At 47.7% G+C, this 24,080-nt stretch overlaps 1 protein-coding gene across 5 annotated transcripts in view; it reads right to left on the bottom strand.

Annotated features, from left to right (window-relative positions):
- Window positions 1-239: 239 nt before the first annotated feature.
- Window positions 240-24,080, bottom strand: part of ARMC9 (armadillo repeat containing 9) — an 88,783-nt gene continuing 64,942 nt past the window's right edge. For 4 of the 5 annotated variants that reach the window (XM_081910917.1, XM_081910919.1, XM_081910921.1 and 1 more), the window contains 6 exons: window positions 22,754-22,858; window positions 22,287-22,402; window positions 14,018-14,142; window positions 13,554-13,686; window positions 3,655-3,827; window positions 240-795 (listed from right to left, as the gene is read on the bottom strand). In XM_081910917.1, the coding sequence (XP_081767043.1) occupies window positions 773-795; window positions 3,655-3,827; window positions 13,554-13,686; window positions 14,018-14,142; window positions 22,287-22,402; window positions 22,754-22,858 (675 nt within the window). In that variant the 3' untranslated portion in view covers window positions 240-772. The remainder of the gene's footprint in view (window positions 796-3,654; window positions 3,828-13,553; window positions 13,687-14,017; window positions 14,143-22,286; window positions 22,403-22,753; window positions 22,859-24,080) is intronic. The other variant, XM_081910920.1, reaches the window with a different exon arrangement.

Below are 24,080 nucleotides of genomic sequence, written 5' to 3'. Positions count from 1 at the left end.
CCCTTGTTGGCAATTACAGAGGTTTCTTGTAGGCGGCCACCAGGTTTGCACACATCTCAGGAGGTATTTTGTCCCCCTCCTCTTTGCAGATCCTCTCTAAGTCAGTAAGATTTCGAGGCTGACTTAGCAGGGGATCAAATACTTCCCCCCCTCACTGTAGTTGCTGCTTTGCTAATGGTGTTTTATGGATAGTAATGGCTTCGCCGATTTGTTAATGGTATTATATGATGTGCGCTATGATGTTTTTGTCATTTATTGTTTGTAAGCTGGGATTCGTTTGAATGGAAAGCAATAAACCCAAGTAAAATCATGAGAAAGGCTGAAGGTGGATCTGCGTCACAGGCAGAAAGCTATGAGGGCAGGAGGTTGGGTAAATGCACGACTGACGTAAGACTGCAGGGTCTCTACCAAGGATGCGAACAGTAGCAAACCGGCTACTTGCTGTAAGCTCAAGTCCCTCAGGACACCGGGGTGGGCTTCCAGTCTGTGTTTTCTGGCAAAAAGCAAGGGACTCCTGGACTGTGCATTTGTGCCTGGAAGCAGCGATGTCCAAGGAATAAAACGTTCCTCCAGGCAGAATCCTTCGGCCAAGGTAAGGTGCATCCCATCAGATAGCAGCTGAATCTCAGTGCATCCACGGCCCTTGTGCTAATAACCTCCCTCTTGGCTCTGCTGGCTGCTGCAGAAGCGAGGATCCCTGTTACAGGAAGCTGGTTGAGTCTGTCCTTAAGCGCTCGCTCAGACAGGTGATTCCTGAGGAAAGGATCTGTCCTCACTTCCTGGAAGACTGGCTGCCTGCAGGGGAGAGAGAGGGAGGGAGGGAAGCTATCAGCTAAAGCAGAATTCAGGACTGAGCGCCTCAGCATTGGGGGTGAGGCTATGACCACAATGGCCATGTCCTCTAGGGGATTAACAGGGAGTCTGTGGTGCCAGAAAATGTGGACAGAGTCACAGTCACTTTGTTATTTACTTATTACACATTACTGCTTCCTCATTCATGGCTTAGTCTCTTCACCAGCTAAGGACATCCTGGATGCTCAAAGGGAAGGGCTGCATACGTAAGAACACATGTTTGACCATCACTATGGCAAACTCTCTGGAAGCAGCAGGGTTGCAAACTGCTTCCCAAGTTTGCCTCTGTGCATGTGATCCTCAGCAGCAGCAGCAGCAGACGCCTGTGGTTGGGGAAGGGTCCCGCTGCTTCTTTGCCCTTCCTCCAGTTCATAGCCCCCCCCCCCGCCTGGCTCCTTGCTGTCTCAAGACTGGGACCTCCCCCCACCCCCGAAAACAAATTAGCCCCTTTGCATTGTTTGCTCAGTTTCCTGCCTTCAAAATGGGGCTGTACCCTCCTCAATTTGAGAATTAATCAATGTCCGTGAAGCCTTCGGCAGATGAAGGATGACTACAGGAGCTGCTTATTTTTTAAAACCAGGCAAAAATTTGGAGTAGGGCTGCCTTCAAAGAAGAAGAAGAAAAAGAGGAGGGAGAAGAAGAGGAAGAAGAAGGAGGAGGAGGAGGAGTTTGGATTTGATATCCCGCTTTATCACTACCCTAAGGAGTCTCAATGCAGCTAACATTCTCCTTTCCCTTCTTCCCCCACAACAAACACTCTGTGAGGTGAGTGGGGCTGAGAGACTTCAGAGAAGTGTGACTGGCCCAAGGTCACCCAGCAGCTGCATGTGGAGGAGTGGGGAAGCGAACCCGGTTCACCAGCTTACGAGTCCACCGCTCTTAACCACTACACCACACAAAGCCCCATGAGATCCCTGGGCCACTTCCACCTGATCCAATTTGTATCCTGGAGCGAAATTTCCCTCTTCAGGGCTAGCAAGCCAAAAAGCTTTGAGGAAGCTGCACTCAAGCCTTTCTCCTTTGACCAGCACAAGACTTGCTTTGTCAGGTAAGAAATCTTACTGCTTAAAATGTATGGCAGGGTTAGAAATGTGTTGCCTTTAAGACAATGGAGATGGTGGCCCAAACTGGGAAGGGCAACCACAAAAACCAAGTCATGCCACTAACAGGCAAAGGAAGGGGGAAGGAAGAAACTCCAGCTGCTATCAGAAACCATTTCTTGTAAGCCTCGGAGCTTTTTTAAAAAGCTAAAATGGCGTGGGTTTGCGTATGAGAGCGCCACAAACTCTCAAGCTGACACTGTATGGAGGACTTGGGCTTCCTATTCTACTCATTGCCCAGAAGTTCAGTTCCACTTTCCCTGGAAAGCAGGGAGCGTGTGGGCTTCAGGGACCCCTTTCTTGGTGAGTCTGCACTTTCCGCATTTCAGTCACACTTCCTTTTCAGCGGGACAATGAGCCAGCGGCAGGAGAGAAGCAGGAAGAGCAGGAGGACTCGTGTGCGTGATCGCAGAGCCCTCTTGATCCAGGCTGGACAGAGCTCCTATCGCAGGAAACAGAATGCAGAGGCAACAGGAGTAAACAGAGGATGGGGGGCGGGGGTGGGGGGATGCAGGGAGGCTGCAAGGAATGCTTGACAGAGCATGAGGCCAAAAGAAAAAAGCATCGAACCTGCCTGGAAAGCAGCTCCTCATTCCTAGTACCAGCTGTGCTAACCTTCTCATTTCGTGGACATGATGATCATAATTTTAATAATAATAATTTATTATTTATACCCCGCCCATCTGGCTGGGCTTCCCCAGCCACTCTGGGCGGCTTAAAAAATAATAATATAAAAATACTGTAATACATCAAACATTAAAAGCTTCCCTAAACAGGGCTGCCTTCAGATCCCTTCTAAAAGTCTGGTAGTTGTTGTTCTCTTGGACATCTGGTGGGAGGGCGTTCCACAGGGAGGGCACCACTACCAAAAAGGCCCTCTGCCTGGTTCCCTGTAACTTGGCCTCTCACAGTGAGGGAACCGCCAGAAGGCCCTCGGCGCTGGACCTCAGTGTCCGGGCAGAACGATGGGGGTGGAGACGCTCCTTCAGATATACTGGACCGAGGCCATTTAGGGCTTTAAATGATGAGGATGAGAACACTAAAAAAAATCCTTCCCCTTTCCCGTCCTTCTGTCTGCTGCATGGCGAAGGAAGATGCCAGCTGCTATTCAAGTTGCTGACTTGGGCCCCAATGTGCTCAATGGTACCCGTGACGTAACGTGATGTCATGATGTCACATTGCGTAGGTGTGCCAAAAGAGCGCTTCCGAGGCTCTGCGGGTCCCCAGAGGTCATGTCCGAGGCCTCGCAAGACCTCCGATACAACTTCCAATTTCGCAGGGCCTCGGGTCTCCAACGCAGCTTCCGGTACCAAACTGGAAGTTGTGTCCGAACCCCCACAATTTTTGTGTGTGTGTGCCCAGGCACCCAGGGCCCCTAGAGTTGGCACCAGTGCAGCTATCGCCGAAGCCCCTGGAAGGAGCTATCCCAGAGAAGCATGCACACTTCTCCAACACAATCCTTTTCTTAACCCGTCTGGCTGTGTGCCATCAAGCAACGAGGTATTATTTATCTGTTATCCACTCTGATACCCCAGAGCAGGTTACAGCAGCAAAGCACAGCATTAAAAACAATTTACCATAACAACCATAAAAAGAAGGTGAGTCCCAAAAACATACACCTCCCTCAGAGGGCAAAAGACAGGGTCAAAGATGTTTCCTGGAACCAGCCCAGACCATGCAAGTAAGGTGATTTTGCTCTTACTCTGCCTGCTCCTTGATGAGGATCCAGAAGAGCCGGGGCGGCTGGTCTGCTGGGGCCCAGACTGGGAGAACTGGGGAGCGATGGTTGGGATTTTGCCCCTTCCAGGCCTGGCACTCGGGAAGTCCGGGGAGCAAGGGAGCCTGGGTTTGCTGGGGAGGCCAGGAAGGAAGTCGCTGCAAGAGGGAGAAAAGGAATTAAAAAGGGGGGACAGAGCAGCCTTTGCGACTTGGAGAAAGATGGGATATTAATCTTCTGAATCAATGAAGTCAACTGAGCACCACAAGACAAGGCAGAAGTTTGCAAAGAGTTCTGGAATTCTGCAGCAAAAGACTCTGAATCCTGCAACATTTTGAAAACGTATCAGATTAGCATCAGTTGATATGGCAGACTTTGTTTTGGCTGACATCAGCCTTGTACCGAAATTGTTAAGTACCTGTTAAACAACGGACTCGCTGGCAAGGAACAGCATTCATACCATTTATTCAGGCAAACATCTCACATAAATTCCTCCTCAAAATTCACAGTTCCCATTAAATACTTTAGCTGAACCTTCCTCAGTTTGACCCTACAACAGCTGCCTAAGTAAACAGCCACTGAAGTGAATGCACATTCTCCACCTTCCTCTGGGGCTGTCCAGTGCTTGTTTGTAACCTCCTCAGGGCAGGGACCTGTCCTCTTGCACTATGTAAAGCAGTAGATGAGTTGAACTGAATTTTATTATTACGGTCACAGACCAGTGCCGGCTCACTTACAGTATCAGGAAAATAATAAAACACAATAGGAATACATTGAATTGCAATTGGGTATAACAGAGACAATTCAGATATAGCAGCAGTTAAAATATATATATTAAATCTTGATCAGTAAAATATAACCTAAAATTGTCATTTAAAACCTTAATCATTTTGGTAGTACAGCTTGTTCCCTAAGTTTTATGGCAGTCGCACAGAATTTGGCCGCCCTTAGCGTGATCTCTAGATCCTTGTCCTCTACCAGGAGTTTTAGACATTGAAGTTCAGACCCATTTGGAGATTTTTTTTGTGTAACAGGAGTGATAAATACAGAGTGTATATCCCCGTAGAAACGGCAGCATAACAAGACATGAGAGACAGTTTCAGCTTCCATCAAGCTGCAGGGGCAGACTCGTTCCACGTATGGTTCAAGTAGATGCATCATATAACAGCCGGTGTCAACAGCTATGGAGAAGCTGCAGAAAGGAAGGCCTGGGTCTTCCATTTGTCTCAGGGCTGAGTCCCAGAACTTCCTTTTACAAGGAAGGAGGAAGAGCCGGCTGCATCATGTCCCATCTAGTCCTTCCTCCTGTTCTCCCAGTGGCCAATCAGATTCCTGTGGGGAACCGGCAAGCGGGATCCGAGCACAAGAGTCCTCTGCCCACCTCCTGTGGTTTCCAGCAACTGGGATTCAGAAACATGGCTGCCTCCAAATGTGGCCATCAGGGCCAGTAGCCATTGATAGCCCTCTCTTACTTGAATTTGTCTAATTCTGTTTTAAAGTCATCCCAGCTGGTCGCCATCAATGCCTCCTGCAGAAGCGAGTTATAACAACAACAACAACAATTTATTATTTATACCCCGCCCATCTGGCTGGGCTTCCGCAGCCACTGTGATACATCAAACATTAAAAGCTTCCCTAAACAGGGCTGCCTTCAGATGTCTTCTAAAAGTCTGGTAGTAGTTGTTCTCTTTGACATCTGGTGGGAGGGCATTCCACAGGCGGGTGCCACCACCGAGAAGGCCCTCTGCCTGGTTCCCTGTAACTTGGCTTCTCGCAGTGAGGGAACCGCCAGAAGGCCCTTGGGGCTGGACCTCAGTGTCCGGGCAGAACGATGGGGGTGGAGACGCTCCTTCAGGTATACAGGACCGAGGCCGTTTAGGGCTTTAAAGGTCAGCACCAACACTTTAAATTGTGCTCGGAAACGTACTGGGAGCCAATGTAGGTCTTTCAAGACCGGTGTTATATGGTCTCGGCGGCCGCTCCCAGTCACCAGTCTGGTTGCTGCATTCTGGATTAGTTGTAGTTTCCGGGTCACCATCAAAGGTAGCCCCACGTAGAGCACATTGCAGTAGTCCAAGCGGGAGATAACCAGAGCATGCACCACTCTGGCGAGACAGTCCGCGGGCAGATAGGGTCTCAGCCTGCGTACCAGATGGAGCTGGTACACAGCTGCCCTGGACACGGATTTAACCTGTGCCTCCATGGACAGCTGCGAGTCCAGAATGACTCCCAGGCTGTGCACCTGGTCCTTCAGGGGCACAGTTACCCCATTCAGGACCAGGGAGTCCTCCACACCTGCCCGCCTCCTGTCCCCCAGAAACAGTACTTCTGTCTTGTCAGGCTTCAATCTCAATCTGTTAGCCACCATCCATCCTCCAACCGCCTCCAGACACACACAGGACCGTCACCGCCTTCACTGGTTCTGATTTGAAAGAGAGGTAGACCTGGGTATCATCCGCATACTGATGAACACCCAGCCCAAACCCCCTGATGATCTCTCCCAGCGGCTGCATGTAGATGTTGAAAAGCATGGGGGAGAGGACAGAACCCTGAGGCACCCCACAAGTGAGAGCCCAGGGGTCTGAACACTCATCCCCCACTACCAGTTTCTGAACACGGCCCAGGAGGAAGGAGCGGAACCACTGTATGACAGTGCCCCCAGCTCCCAGCCCCTCAAGACGGTCCAGAAGGATGTTATGGTCGATGGTATCAAACACCGCTGAGAGATCAAGCAGAACTAGGAAACAGCTCTCACCTTTGTCCCTAGCCCACCGGAGATCATCAACCAGTGCGACCAAGGCAGTTTTAGTCCCGTGATGAGGCCTGAATCCCGACTGGAAGGGATTCACAGTTTAACTAGTTTAATTGCTGGGGAAAGCTCAGAGTTAGGCTGGGTTTACATGCAGCCTCAGGCCATGTGAAAACATGCGTCTGAGCATGGACAAAGTGAACACACCCACACCCACCCACCCAATACTGCCTGTCTGTGACTCGGGGCTTAGGAAAAACCGATTTCTGGGCAAAGGAAGTGCTCATGCCTTTCCTCCCCCTCTTCTTGGTTTGTTTGGTTTTTTAAAACTAAGCACAGAACACTCCATTGTTAAGGGGGTTCTCTGGCTGCCCTAGCAGCAGCCCCATTAACTATGAACCAACGCTGCAAAACAACTTCAACAGTTTGCAGGGGATTCCAAATTTGGGGATTCATACTTAATGTTAAGTACAGACCTCGTATCAATTTCTCAGTTTGTGGGGTGCTGAAAAACACAGGGGTTTCGCTGCAAAAAAACCCGAAAACACTGCAAAACTTTGGCACAGGTTAATTTTCCTCTTAATAGCCAGGTTGTAGCCCGACAGGCAAGGAACAAATCAGGTGCAGGAAAAGAGTAAAAAGTGAGAGATTCCTGAGATGTCTCAGTTATAGAGAAGTAATTAAAATGGGACCTCAAAGGGTCTCTCACCAACAGGCCAACACAGATGCCCCATCAAAGAAAGTCACTGTGAGGGGAAGGGGGGTTGAAAAAAGCAGGACTCCTCCCTCTTGAAAGGAATGTGGATGAGTTTGCAGAGCTTCCTCCAGGGCCACCTGCCAGAGAGGTGGCCATAAGAGTTAACAACCTCCCTGCTTCTCCATTTCCTCAAATTGCTCCCATTGTTTGAGACTTTGCTTTTGCAAACTGTTGCCATTGATGGCTCAGGCCTGCTAATAAGGCAATAAATCTCTCTTTGAACTGCCCTTCGGCTGCCCTGTTTGCTTGCTTTTTTTTTTTTACAGCCCTCTCTGTTATCTTTTCAGAAGATCTTGCCTTTTCCAGTCCAGCAGGAAGCCTCTGGTCAAAAATAATAAATAATAAAAATACAGAGATCATTATCTGGTAGAATCTCAATCCTCATAGTTAGAAACTGAACTCAGAGGGGTCCAGAACCAAATGGAGCGGATTCTAAACGTTTTGTTTAGCAAAACAGGCTGTAATGGCTTGTGGGCCATTTCTAAATACATGGTCCCCCCTGCCCGCTACTTTCACGATGCTCACTTCTTGTGCAATGATCTATTGGCATCTGACAGGTATTATCGATGACATCTGGAATGTATACAGACATGGACACTTGCTAAAGAAATGACGGCTCCTATTTAAATTTCAGTTTGAGATGAGATAGGCCTTTTGCCCAACCCATGGGAGCATCAGCCATGGAGCAGCCTTAGTACATCTAAATTACCTTGGTCTATATTTTGGGAATTGCCTCTAGCAGCTTTGGTGGGGGTGGGGGGAGTTGCTGGTGGAAATGGCACAAGGGGGAATGGGTTTCAAGCCAGCCAGCCAGCCAGCTCGTTCTGCCCCCAGCCCCAATTCCATTCAGGGGCCTTCATGGTTCCTTTTAAGCTCAGAGAACAACCTGTTCAGACATCCTGCATCACGTCTGGTCCGGCCAAAACGTGCTCCATCAGCGAGCCCTTTTGGCTCTTCCCTTTCTCCTTTCTTCAAACTGTAATAAATGAAAATCTGCCCTAATTCCCTTAGGGTGGGCACAAGAGCCCTTATAGAGTCCTTTGCAGGTTCTCCATCAGTCAAGAGAAAATAACAGAAGCCAACCAGAGAATACTGAGAAGCAAAGCAGCTAGTAAGCCTGATCTGTATTGATCTGTTGCAACAGGGTACTCCCCTCACATGCAGGAGCGGGAGGAGGACCCAGAACCAAGGTGTGTCCACCCTTATATAGACATTTTCAATTGCCCACCTTGGAGTCTAAGACTACCCCCAGAAACATCATACCTACATCACAGAAAGGGCGGTCTACAACAGGAATCTGAGTGCATTGTTTACCTCCTGCCTGGCAGGTTACCTGTTAATGCTTAGTTGATTGGATACCCTGGGGAGCCTGACCAGTCTTTTGTAATGATAAATACTTAGTTCCTGAGCCAGGTCACAGGCTCACCCTATTCATACACAGACATACCCTTAAGACAGGATTTGTGAACGAAAAGACAATGGGGAGGCTTTTCCATTTCCCTTTGACCTTGCTGCTTCAGACATGTGGTTTATGTATGTGTTTATGTACGTGTTTGCTTGGTACATTTATTATATATATATAAGACCTTAATTTTTTTATTTCAAAACTCACAAAGTAGAGGGAGAATACAGGGGGCTGTCTTATTTATTTATTACACCTTTCCTCCGAGGAGCTCAAGACACTGTACTCCCTTTCGCCCATTTTACCCTCACAACAACCCTGCAAGGACGATTAGGCAGAGAAAGAGGGAGCCATTTGCCCAAGGTCACCCAACGAGCTTCGCAGCCGAGCAGGGATTTGAACCCTGGCCTCTCCCAGGGGCTAGTCTGACACTCTGACCCCTACGTTTTGGTCTGCCTTGACGAGTGCTGCCTGCTCTGGTCTTCCCCGGCCTGCCTGGTGCCCTCCAACGGCAGGTGCCAGGCGTTGAATCTTTGAGCCTCGCACAAGGAATGCATGTGACATACGCTCAGTGGAATTTGCCTTCAGGGAAAATGAGTTTTATTGGGGATACACAACCCAGTGCCTCAAATCACATCCAGATATGAAGCACCTGCAAGGCCATTGCAGCATCTCCCTCGATCTCCGTATGTGACGCAAGTCAGCATTAACCAACCGCAACATCATGACCCAACCACAACCGGAGGGCAAATCAGTCGAGCTGGCGGTGGGAATGAGCAGGGCTTCCGCAATATGACAACGGCTAGGTGCTACTCTGGCAGGAAGAAGAAAGGGGGGGCATGTGAGACATCCGCCACAGAGACATAAATCTTTATCTGCTGGCTCTCTGTGTTCTCTCGCTTTCTTGGGAGAAACCAGCTTGAAGGCACGCAAGCGACCGAAAAGAAATGCTGCTCCGGTGACTCATAAGCCACAAATAGTTGGGGGAGAGAATAAAAGGCAAGTAGAACAATGTTCTCTCACCTTCCCACCCACGCCAGGAAACATTTAGTTATCTTTCTAATATTACAACCAGGGAATCATTCAGGTATAGCATGGCATATACAGGGGGGACGGACACACCACTACTTAGCTGGGATCAAAATGCAGCGTACCAGAGAATCACATAGCATGCCAGGGACCCAAGAATCTCAGGGCTGTATTCAACTAACTTTTACTCAGAGAAGACCCTCTGGAATTAATGGCCAGGAGTAACTTAGTTCCATTAATTCCTGCGGGTCTACAGTGAGTAAAAGTTTGTTGAATGATCAGCTTCATTTCTACGAAGTGTAAGCAGGTAATCCTCATGGCTCCACAGAAAAAAACATCTAAAGATGCACCAGAACATAAAAGCTTAAGAGAACATCTACCATCTCTGGTCATGAGGCACAGTGGGATCAAGCAGTCCATATCTATCTATCTATCTATCTATCTATCTATCTATCTATCTATCTATCTATCTATCATCTATCTATCTTTTATCTGAACTCATCTCCTACAAGTGACTGTGGGACAAAGGCAAGGCACTCGGGTATCTTACTGTCCTGGAAAAGTGTGTTCTTCAAGGATTTCCCTATCCAAGGAACACTGCACAAATAGAACCATGGGACCTTGGCATCAGTTCTTATGGTTTCTCCAGATCACTTTCTTCCCTGCTCAAGGACCCGTGCAGCTGTTAACTCCGCTGTCGTGCAAGACTGAAAACTATTTGCCCAGCGTGGAGCTTCATTTATGGAGCTACCATGTTTTCAGAGCATCCACACATTTTCTTGCCATTTCCTCCCTTAGCCACTGCACAAAAGGGCATCAGTGGATGGCAACACAAAGAGTTGGGGCTGATGCTAAGCTGTGCCTGAACAGGAACCCAGCGGGAGCCCTGCTGAAACTGCCAAAAATGAAGAGTGAAAGGTAAGTAATACAAATAAATCCCCTCTTCACCAGAACCCAGGGGCCAAATGCAGCTCTCCAGGCCTCTCTGTCTGGGCACCCACCTCAGTGGCCCTGATCCGTGCCCTCTTTCAAGTGCTTTTGGTCGGCTGGAATGTACCCTTGAACTGCATTGTGTTTTAAAATGCCTGGAGGGGTGTTTGTGCAAAAACCTGAGTTTGGGCTGGAATGCAGCCTACAGAGCAAAAGCGTGAATTGCCCCCGTTGCCCCCACCTGCTTGTTGTCTCTGTCCCTACGCACCATTTGCATGCGGCCCCTGGAAAGTTGCCCACAAGGGAATGTGGCCCTTGGCTCCTCAACCCTGATCTAGCCCAATGCCTTGCTTCTTATATCAGCCAGTTGCTTCTAAGAATCGTACAAGCAGGCATCACAAGGGTGATGGCCGTCCTGTGGGGTTCTGACTCCAGCAGGTGGGAGTCGGGAGTTAGACTGCGACCAAACATGGAGGTTCCATTTCTCTACCATGGCTAACACTGCTGATGATAGACTTCCTCAAGGAAGGGACCATGGATCTATCTAGTTCAGCATTCTGTTCACAACAGCAGCCAGCCAGGCGGCTTCCAAGAGGCTTGCAAACCGGGAATGAAGACACACACGAACACACAGACCTCTCTTTGTTCCTGATGCAGTTTATCTGCACCATTTCAAGACAACAGCTGTTTAACAGAAGAGGCGTAACTTCAGGGAAGTCAATTCCCACCTCAGCCTCCTCTCTGGGCAACGCTTGGGCACCCTGACACTTTTATAGCCCTCCTAAAGTGAACGTCATGCTATACAGAGAGGCAACCAGAACTACATACACGCAGGTTGGATTTACGTGGCACCTTCTAAAACACATTTGCCCCCTTGCAAAAAGGGGGTGAGGAAGCTTCTCTCCCCTCCACCACTGCGGAGGGCTGCTTGCTCTTTGGGGACCCTCTGGTAACACCAAGCATAATTAGTGGCCCAAAAATAACAATAAAAAAATGAACACAAGATTATTGCCTCTGCTCTGCATCCACAGCTGGAGGCAGAGAGAGAGAATGTGCTCTTGTGCTCAGATCCTGCTTGCAAATTTCCCACAGGCACCTGGTTGGCCACTGTGAGAACAGGGTGCTGGGCTAGATGGGCCGTTGGCCTGATCCAGCCAGCTCTTCTTACGTTCTTAATCTTCCACTTTGAATGGGGAAAAGACACATTGTGCAATGGAATGATTAACTGCGGCTACAGATTTTTGCCTTTGGGCTGCAAAACACAGGCTTCTGTTTCTTTAGCGCAGAAGTCCAGACTGGCTGCTTGGAGATGCTGGTTCCCGCAGCCAGGACGAGTCAAGGACACCTGCGGTTGCTGCCCCGGAACTGGGAGACGTCTGGAAGACTTATGAGCAAGTCAATCTATCTAACACCAAATCATTTGGGCCATTAATGTCATGATTCTTTATGAGACTTGGCTTGCTTTGGTACACTGCAGCTCCTACAAGTTTCAAACCACATTTTGCAACTAAAGATTCTGTAAACACACACAAAAAGATATGGGTGAAATAACAGCTTGGCCAACTTAAAGGTAAAGGTAAAGGGACCCCTGACCATTAGGTCCAGTCGTGGCCAACTCTGGGGTTGTGACAGCTTTACTGGCCAAGGGAGCCGGCATACAGCGTCTGGGTCATGTGGCCAGCATGACTAAGCCGCTTCTGGCGAACCAGAGCAGCACATGGAAACGCCGGTTACCTTCCCGCTGGAGCGGTACCTATTTATCTACTTGCACTTTGATGTGCTTTCGAACTGCTAGGTTGGCAGGAGCAGGGACCGAGTAACAGGAGCTCACCCTGTTGTGGGGATTCGAACCGCCGACCTTCTGATCGGCAAGTCCTAGACTGTGGTTTAACCCACAGCGCCACCCGCATCCCTTTGGCCAACTTTAAAAGATTGTTAGACAAATTCATGCAGCAAAAAGCTGCCAACGGCTACTAGTCCCCATCACTGTGTTCTACCTTCCTTGCCAGAGGAGGTATGACTCCGAATACCAATCACTGGGACTCACAAGCAGGGAGAGTCTTGTCGCACTCGGGTCCAGGCTTGTGGGTTCCCTTAGGCATCTGACTAGCCCCTGTGAGAACAGGATGCTGGACCAGCCGAGAGCCCTGCTGACGTCCATGGCACGGATTCACACCTGTGAAATGTCACGTCTGCCCATTTGCCTCCGAACTTCCCCATTTGCAAGAACCACATTCAAAGAAAAACGCTATGGATTATTATTTGGCCCCGAAGGATCATTGCAATTGATGGACAAAAGCTACAGTGGAATGTGAACATTGAGAGGAACATTTAGGAATAAATTTCTGATGGTAAGAGTAATTTGGCAGTGGAACGGACAACCTCCGAAAGGGGTGGACTCCCCTTCATTGGAGTTTTCTAAACAGAGGTTAGATGGCCACCTGTCAAGGATTCTTTACCTATGATTCTCACATTTAAGGGGTTACTCTATTCCAAACTTAAAAATGGAAAGCGTAATGCTGGTGGTCAACAAAAGAGGTTTAAAGACTCTCTCAAGGCAAATCTAAAAAAAAAAAAAGTAGTATAAACACTGACAACTGGGAAACACTGGCCTGTGAGCACTCCAATTGGAGAACAGCCTTTACCAAAGGTGTCATGGGCTTTGAAGATGCTCAAATTCAGGACGAAAGGGAGAAATGTGCTAAGAGGAAGGCACGCTTGACAAACCCTCACCATGATCAGCTCCCGTCTGGAAACCAATGTCCCCACTGTGGAAGGACGTGTGGATCCAGAATTAGCCTCCACAGTCACTTACGGACTCACTGTTAAAACCGTATTCATGGAAGACAATATTACTTGGCTACAAGTGATCGCCAAAGAAAAATAAAGACGAAATAGGGGGCTGAGCTCGGTGACCCTTGGGGTCCCTTCTGACTTTATGATTCTGCAATTCTATGATAAACACGCTACTTAAGAATTTACAGGCCACTCTTTCAATAGACAATACACTTACATACCTGTCTGACAGTCGGTCTACGCTGTCCTGGCCAACACTGAAGGACTGGAGAGTCAGGATCTCAGCAGCTGATGGGGGAGAACCAACCATTCCAAGACGCCCCAGGGACCCCTCAGAGGTTTCAGTTTCAACTGCTGTTTTAGAAAAGAAAGGCTTCAAGATTGGGGAGGTGGTGCTTTTTCTGCCAAATGTTTGGGCCCACATCTCGTGTCCCGTGCCCCGCCTGCTGGTCCACCCATCTTTCAAACCCTCTTGTGGCAATAACATTCCCGCCAACTTGATGCCCTGCAGTGGGTTTGGACTACAAATCCCATCATGCTGTCTGGTGCTGATGGGAGTTGTAGATGATACCAGATTGGGGGAGTGCTAGCAGCGTAATATCTAGACCAGAGCAGCATGTTCATTGATATGCCTTGGAATGGCCGACTTCAACCTAAAATTCGCGGACTTCCATCCAATCCTTACACGATGAAGAGAAGCAGAGCTCGGAATGGCTGGGTCTCTTGCCGCTGCGGGTGGGGGGACGGGAGTTCTGCTCAGACTGGAGATGGCTGTCCCTGCTACAGGAAGAAAGCGCATCGTTTTCTGGCCTGGCAAGGAAAACGAAAGTTCAAAGAACAGTGAATGCTTGTAACTGAAAACTATTACCGTGCAAGAATTATTGCCTCCTGCATTTCCTGTGATAGAGAGGCATTTTGCATCGCAAGCTTGCTTGCCAGCACCAAAGCAGCCTTGCGGTGCAGTTTTCCCCTTGTTTACCAAAGTCAGGACATTTTTGCGGAGAACTCTGGGATTATGTCCTTAGCAAAGCTGGGCAAAAGCCTCCTCTCAGCTCATTCCACTGTGTCAGATTTACATTTCCGTTTGATTCTGTCCCTTTTATAGTAAGCTGAATGCCTGCACCTGCCTTATAGGAAGTCTTCCATTGGCCCATTAGCTCATTATGGTCTGCTCTAGGCTTCCCTAATCTGGTGGCTCCCTCCCATAAGTTTTCGGACTGCAGCTCCAAACACTCCTGACCACTGGTCATGCTGGCTGGGCTAATGGGAATTGTAGTCCAACAATATGCCCAGAGATCTGCACCGGTTGCCGATTTGCTGCTGGGCCAGGTGTTGCTATTAGTATACAAAACCTTCGTCAACTTGGGACCAGTTTACCTGCAAGATTGTCTTACCCCACATACGTCCACCTGACCACTTCCATGTAAGGAACTAGCACAGTCTTAGGTAGCACACAATACCCATTCCGCCTTTGTAAGAAATCTTGAGTGTGGCAACATTTCCTGCCTACTGACCCCAAGGAGACACATTCCCTGTACTCTTTTGGGTGCCTGCTAAAAACATTGTTGTTTGTAGACAAAAGCCTGCCCAGAAATGAAGAATGTGAACGTATGTTTTGATCTGTTTTTAGTCCATTGTTGACTTTATCTTTTCATTATTTAAAAGTTGTTTTTACGGTGATGGGAAAAGGAATTATCTGTGGGACTGAGTGTTTGATGTTTGAACATTTTAAAGGATTGTATGAAATGTATGTTTGTATATTCGCAGTATGTGTGTATTAATGCTGAATTATTTTAACAATAAAAACTTTAAAAATAATAATAATAAAAGTTGTTTTTATGTATTTATTTTATAAGTAAAATAAATTGATAGTGGCTGGAGAAACCCAGCCAGATGGGTGGGGTATAAATAATAATAATAATAATAATAATAATTATTATTATTATTATTATTATTATTATTATTATTTGAATTTATATACCGCCCTATGCCCAGACGTCTCTGGGCGGTTCACAGAATAAAATCAAAACATAAAACCACAAAATACATAACCAAAATAAAAAAGCAACTCACTCGTAAACCACATTGATGAGGTTTTTTTTTGATGTTTTGTTTTTTGTACACAAATCGACCAGTGTATAAATTTCAGGAAATAAATACGTTTCTGTCCTTTGTATGCCTTTTTTTCCCTTCTCAGTTTGATTCCCTGCCACCATATTTGTATAAATTAACCATCCCAAAATACAGACGTGCCTTTGCACTGGCCAGATTGGATGTGATGCCCTCTGCCGTACTTGAGGGCAGAAGATACCAAAAGATTCCAACTGAGAAACGACTCTGCCCCTGTGGAGATGGCAATCTGGAATCAGTGGCTCATGTTCTCCTCTCCTGTTCCCTTTATAAGATCTGAGGAATGAGATCATCACCCCACTCTTACTTACCATCCCAGGCCGCCCATCTGCGGCCACATTGTTCTTTCTTTTATCAGATCAAAATGATCAGACAACAGCAAAGGTTGCTAGGTTTATCGAGGGTGCAATGAGATTAAGGGCCACTATCTGAACGATAATCTTGGTCATTTGATTGCCCTTTTTACCCATTGCTGTCTTTTTAATTGTATACATTGCTTGTTTTATGTTGCTAAGGCCGTTGGCTAATGTAAATAAAGTTTATCTATCTATCTATCTATCTATCTATCTATCTATCTATCTATCTATCTATCTACGTTTCTGGTTGGCACCAGACTGGGGAAGGCTGAACTCCATTCTGATGGTCAAAACAAAAAAAGTTACAGATAGGTAGCCGTGTTGGTCTGCCATAGTCAAAACAAAAAAAATTCCTTCCAGTAGCACCTTAAAGACCAACTAAGTTAGTTCTTGGTATGAGCTTTCGTGTGCATGCACACTTCTTCAGATACCAAGAACTAACTTAGTTGGTCTTTAAGGCGCTACTGGAAGGAATTTTTTTTGTTTTGACTATGGCAGACCAACACGGCTACCTATCTGTAACTGGATCCATTCTGATGGGTAACAGCTCCGTTATTTGGATAGGAATCTTCCAGCACCAATATTTCAGAGGTGTGGGAAACTGACCATGGGTCCTTCCGCAAACAACGCATATGATCTACTCCTGAGCTACAGTCTCTGGGCTGCCAGTTCCAATCCCTGAGGGTGACAGTGAAAGAAGCGCGAGACTTGGCTTTTTTTTTTTGAGATTTCCACCTTTTCCACGTTTGGATGCTGCTATTTATATGCACTTGCGCCTAGAACTTTGCTTTTACCACGCTATTAAAATGCGACTGAGAAATCAATGTAAATGGCAGAGATGCCACATTCTGATGACAGGGCCTGATCCGGTGAATGGCAAAGGATTTCCTCAAATCCAGCTGAGAAAGAAATCATGATTCCCCCTGGTCTGGAGAACGCCAAATTAAATTGCTAGGTCTGAAATGTGCCTTGCAGGAAGCGGCAGGTGAAATCTGAGGATCCCAGGAGTTCTTCTCTTGGACTACTGCAATGCGCTCTACGTGGGGCTACCTTTGAAGGTGACCCGGAAACTGCAATTAATCCAGAATGCAGCAGCTAGACTGGTGACTGGGACCGGCCACTGGGACCACATAATACCAGTCCTGAGAGATCTGCATTGGCTCCCAGTACGTTTCCGAGCACAATTCAAAGTGTTGGTGCTGACCTTTAAAGCCCTAAACGGCCTCAGTCCTGTATACCTGAAGGAGCGTCTCCACCCCCATCGTTCAGCCCGGACACTGAGGTCCAGCTCCGAGGGCATTCTGCCGGTTGCCTCATTGCGAGAAGTGAGGTTACAGGGAACCAGGCAGAGGGCCTTCTCGGTGGTGGCGCCCACCCTGTGGGACACCCTCCCTTCAGATGTGAAGGAAATAAGCAGCTATCCTATCTTTAAAAGACATCTACGATTCATGATTCTATGCTTCTCTTTGAAGCAGCATCTTGTGGACACATAACGCTTCACTGAATACAAGAGGACTTAGTAAGCTTAGGGTGTTTTCCATTGCCCATTGCAAAATGAGCCATGAATCAGACTCTGAGTAAACAGGTACAGAGTTGCCACGGTGTAAATCTCTTTCCCTCCAATCCACGTTAACACCAGTACTTTGCTGCCCCTTTAGTAATAATAATAAAAATAAAAAATAATAATAATAAATTGTATTTATACCCCGCCCTCCCCAGCCAGAGCCGGGCTCAGGGCAGCTAACAACAATAAAATAAAATCACAGTAAAAACATAATAGGGGAAAAAGAGAGGGGGGGGAACCCAATTTAAAATACAGGTTAAAATGCAATTTAAAATGCAGCTTCATTTTAAAATAGCTGATAAATCAAGACCATAGGGGAGGGAGACCTAAGGGTCAGACCGAGTCCAAACCAAAGGCCAGGCGGAACAGCTCCGTCTTGCAGGCCCTGCGGAAAGATGTCAAGTCCCGCAGGGCTCTGGTCTCTTGTGACAGAGCATTCCACCACGTCGGGGCCAGTACTGAAAAGGCCCTGGCCCTAGTTGAAACCAATCTAACCTCCTTGAGGCTTGGGACCACCAAAGTGTTGTTATTTGTGGACCTTCAGCTGGCTGCCTGGCTCACAGCGTGGATGGAAAGTGGCTCGTGCCCGCTTCACGACCTGCTCCTCCCGCTCTGCCACCTCTGCTCTTCCCCAGCTGAGCAACAGTCAGTACAGTGGGAACAACCGGTAGCTTTGTGTTGTATCTGCTGTAGCAACTGCTGTGAGGGGCAGCTTGTGATGGGCCTCTGTGCTGGGGATTCCCTCAGCCGACTCTCGGGCTGGCAGAAAACCAATCAATCAAACCAATCAAACTGCCCCCCTCCCCTCGCCTTTTGTGGGTGTCTGGCCCAGGCGCCATGGGAAAGGAGGTGCAGGGCTTGCTAGGCTGGCCAGTGGGTTAGCTCCACTTGTGAGGTGGCAAGAGCACAGCAAGCTGCACAAATTTATTTCTTTATTTAAATTTATATGCCACCCTTCATCCAAGGATGACAGGGTGGTTTAGGGTATAAAAACACAAAACATACAGTGGTACCTCAGGTTACATACGCTTCCGGTTACAGACTCCGCTAACCCAGAAATAGTGCTTCAGGTTAAGAACTTTGCTTCAGGATGAGAACAGAAATCATGCTCCGATGGCGCGGCAGCAGTGGGAGGCCCCATTAGCTAAAGTGGTGCTTCAGGTTAAGAACAGTTTCAGGTTAAGAACGGACCTCCAGAATGAATTAAGTACTTAACCCGAGGTACCACTGCAGTAACAAACAAAACTATAGCACCCCACACACTGTCTTAAAGGCCACAGATTGTTTAATTAGCCAAAGGCCCGGTTGAAGAGGAACATTTTGTATAATGAAGGTGCCAGGTGAGCCTCCCTTGGAATAGAATTCCAGAAATAAGGAGCTACTGCAGACCAGGCTCGCTCTTGTGTTGCCACTCAGTCCTCCTGTGGCACATCAAGAAGGGCCTCAGAGGATGACCGCAGGGTCTGGGACAGTTCATATGAGGAGAGGCAGCCCACCTGTCCAATCTGAAGAAGCAGCATCAGGCGAGTGCCAAGTGTCACAACTGGCAACAGGTGACTCTGAGCCACCTGCCGTCGGGTATAACTGGCCCAAAGGAATCCAGAGACGGCAGGAGCAACAGGACACAGGAAGCAGAGTGTCTTTGCTCATCAGCCACCTGAGGTCAGTGTCTCATTTTGTCCAACCAGAGGGCTGGCACTGCTCCCTCGCAACCATCCTCAAACATGGAGGTTCCATTTGGCTATCCTGGCTGATACCAGTGCACTGCAATGGCTTCAAGGAAGAGAACTGCCTGATCAGAGCAAAGGCTGACATTATTTAGGCAACAGCCTTCCAATAAGGTACTTCTAGGAAGTCTTGTTTCACACTGCAGATGGCTTGCAGGAACACAAGCACACCAACACTCCTGTTCCTTAGAGCAGGGGTTGGGGGGGTGAAACCCTTCAGATCTTGCTGGACTACATCTCCCATCATCCCTGCATGCTGAGGCTGATGGGAGCTGGAGCCCAACGACTTAAGCATGGGCACAGGTTGCTATCTTAGGCTATTATTGACCATTTCCCAGTTTGCGTGTGACATTACGTGCTCCAAGGCAGCCTGTTTCTGGCATAGAATATTACATCATCATTATTATTATTATTATTATTATTATTATTATTATTATTACTACTACTACTACTACTACTATAGCAACCTTTAGTAAGCTGGAGCCTTCGAGTTGTTTTAGACTCCCAGCAGCCAGCTCAATGGTTAGGGATGACCAGAGTGGTATTCCTGCAATATCTGGAGGGCACCAGGTTGGGAAAGGCTACATTACAGTACTGCGCTGGGGGAAATGCTTTCATCATCTATTCGTTTCCCAACGCCTGGGTCTGAGAGCGCTTTGCATCTAATCTCTCCCCCACCCTGAGTTTTCACAGCCTTGTGAGTGAAAATTGAGAGGGGAGAGAAAAAGGAGCAAAGAGGGGTAATTTCATGGCACTTATCCAGTGCATTGTTTAAATCTAACCACTTCGCTATTTCCACGCTGGCAGTTTCTGTTGCTAAGTTCTGTTAGGTCTTGCAAATGGTGACAGCGGGGGGGGGGGAGTAGGCAGAAAAGAAAGAGAAGCAGCAGAGAGTTTGTGAAAGCTATTACCTTTCTGCAGTGGTTGTGCGCTGTTCAAAAAGTAAAGGGAGGGAGGGAATGACAGCAGGTGGAAAGCTTTAGATCTCACTATATTTTTAGAAGCAAAATCCACCATATTGTAATAAGGAGGACTTCTCATTTTATTGTACCTGAAAACACCTAGAAAACGAAGAAAGCCCCACCTGCTAGGAAGGGCAATGAGAAGCCTGCTATTTTGCAAATGCCTCTTCTTCACATTTACGCAGTTTAAAAGCTTCCTGCCATGCACGCTGAGATGAAACACCAACCGTGGCTGGAAATGTCACAAGAAAACCAGCAAGGGCGCTTAAAAAGCTAAGCAGATGACAGCCATTCCTGCAAACCAGGCCGCTCTTCCCAACGGTTCTGGCTGGCTCCCATGCTGGCTCCCTAATTTGGGTAATAATGCAAAAAGGGCTGTTGAGCCTGAGAAACAAAACTGGCTTCTTTGAACAACTATGTTCATATTGGTCAGATTTAGCTGCAATTCCTGCATTGCAAGGGACTGAACCAGCTGACCCTTTGGGTCTGTTCCAGCTCTACAATTCTATGCTTCTGAGATGACGATGATGATACCATATCACATTTTTGAGAGTCCAAAGCTTATCTGCATCATCTTGCCAGCCTTACAACACCTTTCTGAAGACTGGAGCATTCACAGAACAGCAGCCTCTCTGTGCTTTTGCCCTCTGCACTCTTCCTGCTTCCTCCTGACCTTTACTCATTGTCTCCAAGTGTTTCTTTTGGTTGGATGTTCTGCCTCTTTCTCCATACAGATTTGTACAAACATTGACACAGCATGGAAGTGAACCTGTGGCCTTTCAGATGCTGCTAGGTGACGACGGCAGGAGAGAGACGCTAACATCTGGCAAGGAACACAGGACAGGAGGGCAGAGGCCTTGTTATTTCCCCTGCTGCTTTCCTTGAGTCACTGGCTCTTAAGAGCTGTAGCTTGAGGAAGCAGCTCCAGGGAGGGCGTAGGAGGGCCTGGCTAGCCCAAGGTCTTTATAGGAACATGCACAGCAAAGATGGAGGTCGACACCAAAGGCAGGGCTTTGCCTATTCCACTCTGTTTCAAAAAATCTGCATCTAGAGGCAATCCAAATATTACAGCAAAAAACTTGCAACTTGTGTCTGCATAACTTCACATGGATTTACTTTGTTTTTGCTAGTTATGGGGAGATAGAATCATACAATCATAGAGTTGGAAGAGACCACAAGGGCCATCGAGTCCAACCCCCTGCCAAGCAGGAAACACCATCAGAGCACTCCTGACATATGGTTGTCAAGCCTCTGCTTAAAGACCTCCAAAGAAGGAGACTCCACCACACTCCTGGGCAGCAAATTCCACTGTCAAACAGCTCTTACTGTCAGGAAGTTCTTCCTAATGTTTAGGTGGAATCTTCTTTCTTGTAGTTTGGATCCATTGCTCCGTGTCCGCTTCTCTGGAGCAGCAGAAAACAACCTTTCTCCCTCCTCTATGTGACATCCTTTTATATATTTGAACATGGCTATCATATGACCCCTTAACCTCCTCTTCTCCAGGCTAAACATGCCCAGCTCCCTTAGCCGTTCCTCATAAGGCATCGTTTCCAGGCCTTTGACCATTTTGGTTGCCCTCCTCTGGACACGTTCCAGTTTGTCAGTGTCCTTCTTGAACTGTGGTGCCCAGAACTGGACACAGTACTCCAGGTGAGGTCTGACCAGAGCAGAATACAGTGGCAGTATTACTTCCCTTGATCTAGATGCTATACTCCTATTGATGCAGCCCAGAATTGCTTTGGCTCCTATTGATGCAGCCCAGAATTGCTGCTGCGTCACACTGTTGGCTCATGTCAAGTTTGTGGTCAACCAAGACTCCTAGATCCTTTTCACATGTACTGCTCTCAAGCCAGGTGTCACCCATCTTGTATTTGTGCCTCTCCTTTTTTTTTTGCCCAAGTGCAATACTTTACATTTCTCCCTGTTAAAATTCATCTTGTTTGTTTTGGCCCAGTTCTGTAATCTGTCAAGGTCGTTTTGAAGTGTGATCCTGTCCTCTGGGGTGCAAGATGCAAGGAGCTATCCCACCCACCCCAACAAAGGGCATGTGTTGTTCTAAGTGAAAACTCCTTTTAAAAAACAAAGCAAGGGCAACGTCCTGTCTAATGCTGTTTTATTTCGTCAGAATCTTTCCACCAATCTGAATCGCATTTTCTTTGAACCAAGACCAAAAGCAAAAGGCCTCCCAGCCTTTGGCTTGTTTGCCCAGACTTACGTTGGGTAGGCAGCCCTGTGATGGCCCGGTGTCACGGGTCTCTGGAGGGGCTCGTCAATGCTTTGCGGGATGCTGGGGATCGGCTTCTTCTTCGCTTTTGGGGTGTTGGTCATGATCTGAAATGAGGAGGAGAGAACAGCTGTACTAAACAGAGACCTCAGGAGGGGGACGCATCCTGAGTCTGTGCTAGTGGTTGTCCAAAGGCCAAGTGCAGTGGGGAGGAACACATGGAGGCAATGTTCTAAGGCTTATTAGGCAAATCAGAGCCTTTTTTTAAAAGAAAAAAGAAGGCAATGTTCTAAGGCTTATTAGGCTATTGCTACTAAAATCTGAACTATGTCTTCAGGTTGGGTAAAAGGGAGGAAGGGATGCTCAGTTTGTCATTTTTCTCTTTTTGATACAGAACTCAAAATACAAATTTTTGGTGAGTATAATACCCAACACTTGTCTCCAAAGCCACTACTTACTCCCAAGTATTCCGTGGTCAGGAGCTTCTCGCCCGACAACTCCCCCTGTTGAGGCTGCAACACTTCGTCTTTGTCCAGGTCGGCCTCCATGCTGTTGTGGTCTTCCTGCCATGACATGAAAGCAGAGAGTCAGGGAACCCCAAGAGCCAGGACAGTTTTCAGGTCACGGGAATAAACCATGTGACAGGCAAAGCCAATGAGATGCAGTGAATGGCTCCCAATGCCGTGCAGTGTCTTCCTTAGGCAAAAGCTGCTCAGCAATTAAGGCAGACACAAAATTACAGCTCTGTCAGCTGAGAGTCGCGCAAAGGGTCACCGTGGTTCTGCTCCTACCTAGAGGGTCATCTCCAGAACACAGAAGCAGGTGGCCACTCTTCAGTCCACAACAGTTAAGTTATGGTGTTCCATAGGGTTTCATTCTGTGACAGCCATTAGGAGATTTGAGGCAAAGAGCCATCAGCTCACTGATGGGACCCAGCTCTGTTTCTCTGTATTGTCTGAGTTGGGAGATGCTGTGCAGGTTTTGGACTGGTGTCTGATCAGGATCAATAAAGGGAAACTGGATCCAAAGAAGGTGGAGGCTCTGTGGAGAGGTGGTTCCCTTGTCCGGGGCGTTGGAGAAACTGCCTGTTCTGCGCAGGGCCGAGCTCACTCTGAAGGAGCAAGTGAATGGTCTGGGGTGCTCCTAGCCCCTATGCCAAACTGGTTCTCTGAAATTACCGGAAACTGCATGGAAGCAGCCATGGAAGTAGGGGCAACCACACTGCCCAGACAACAAGCATGTAGGGGTTATGTCAGCTCAACGCAAGTTGGCTGGCAAGGGATGCACCCTGCAAATCAGTGGTTCCCAAACGCTTTTGGTCCACCACCCCTATAAAACGCTTTTGGTACCCCCTACCCTATAAAAAGCATTATTCAGAATACAGTGGTACCTCTGGATGCGAACGGGATCTGTTCCGGAGCCCTGTTCACATCCTGGAGTGAATGCAACCCACGTCTGTGCATGCGCGGATCATGATTCTCCGCTTCCGCACATGTGCATGACGTCACTTTGAGCGTCTGTGCATGCGCAAGCAGCAAAACCCGGAAGCAACGCATTCCGTTACTTCCGGGTTGCCGCGGAATGTAACCTGAAAACACTCAACCTGAAGTATATTTAACCCGAAGTATGACTGTAGCGGTTTGCATGGCCCACTAAGGAAGCTTATGACTTAATAAAATTCAGCAACAATTGCACATTCATTCAAAATCCAATTAGAACTATTTAGTTTAATCTATTCAACAAAATGGGTGAACCTGATCTAGTGATACAAGTTTTTCAATGTCT

Source organism: Podarcis melisellensis (assembly GCF_964234715.1).
Source record: "Podarcis melisellensis genome assembly, chromosome: 5".
In the NCBI taxonomy this organism is placed as follows: domain Eukaryota; kingdom Metazoa; phylum Chordata; class Lepidosauria; order Squamata; family Lacertidae; genus Podarcis; species Podarcis melisellensis.
The sequence above is the reverse complement of the archived record's forward strand: the minus strand, read 5'-3'. Positions and strand labels throughout refer to the sequence as shown.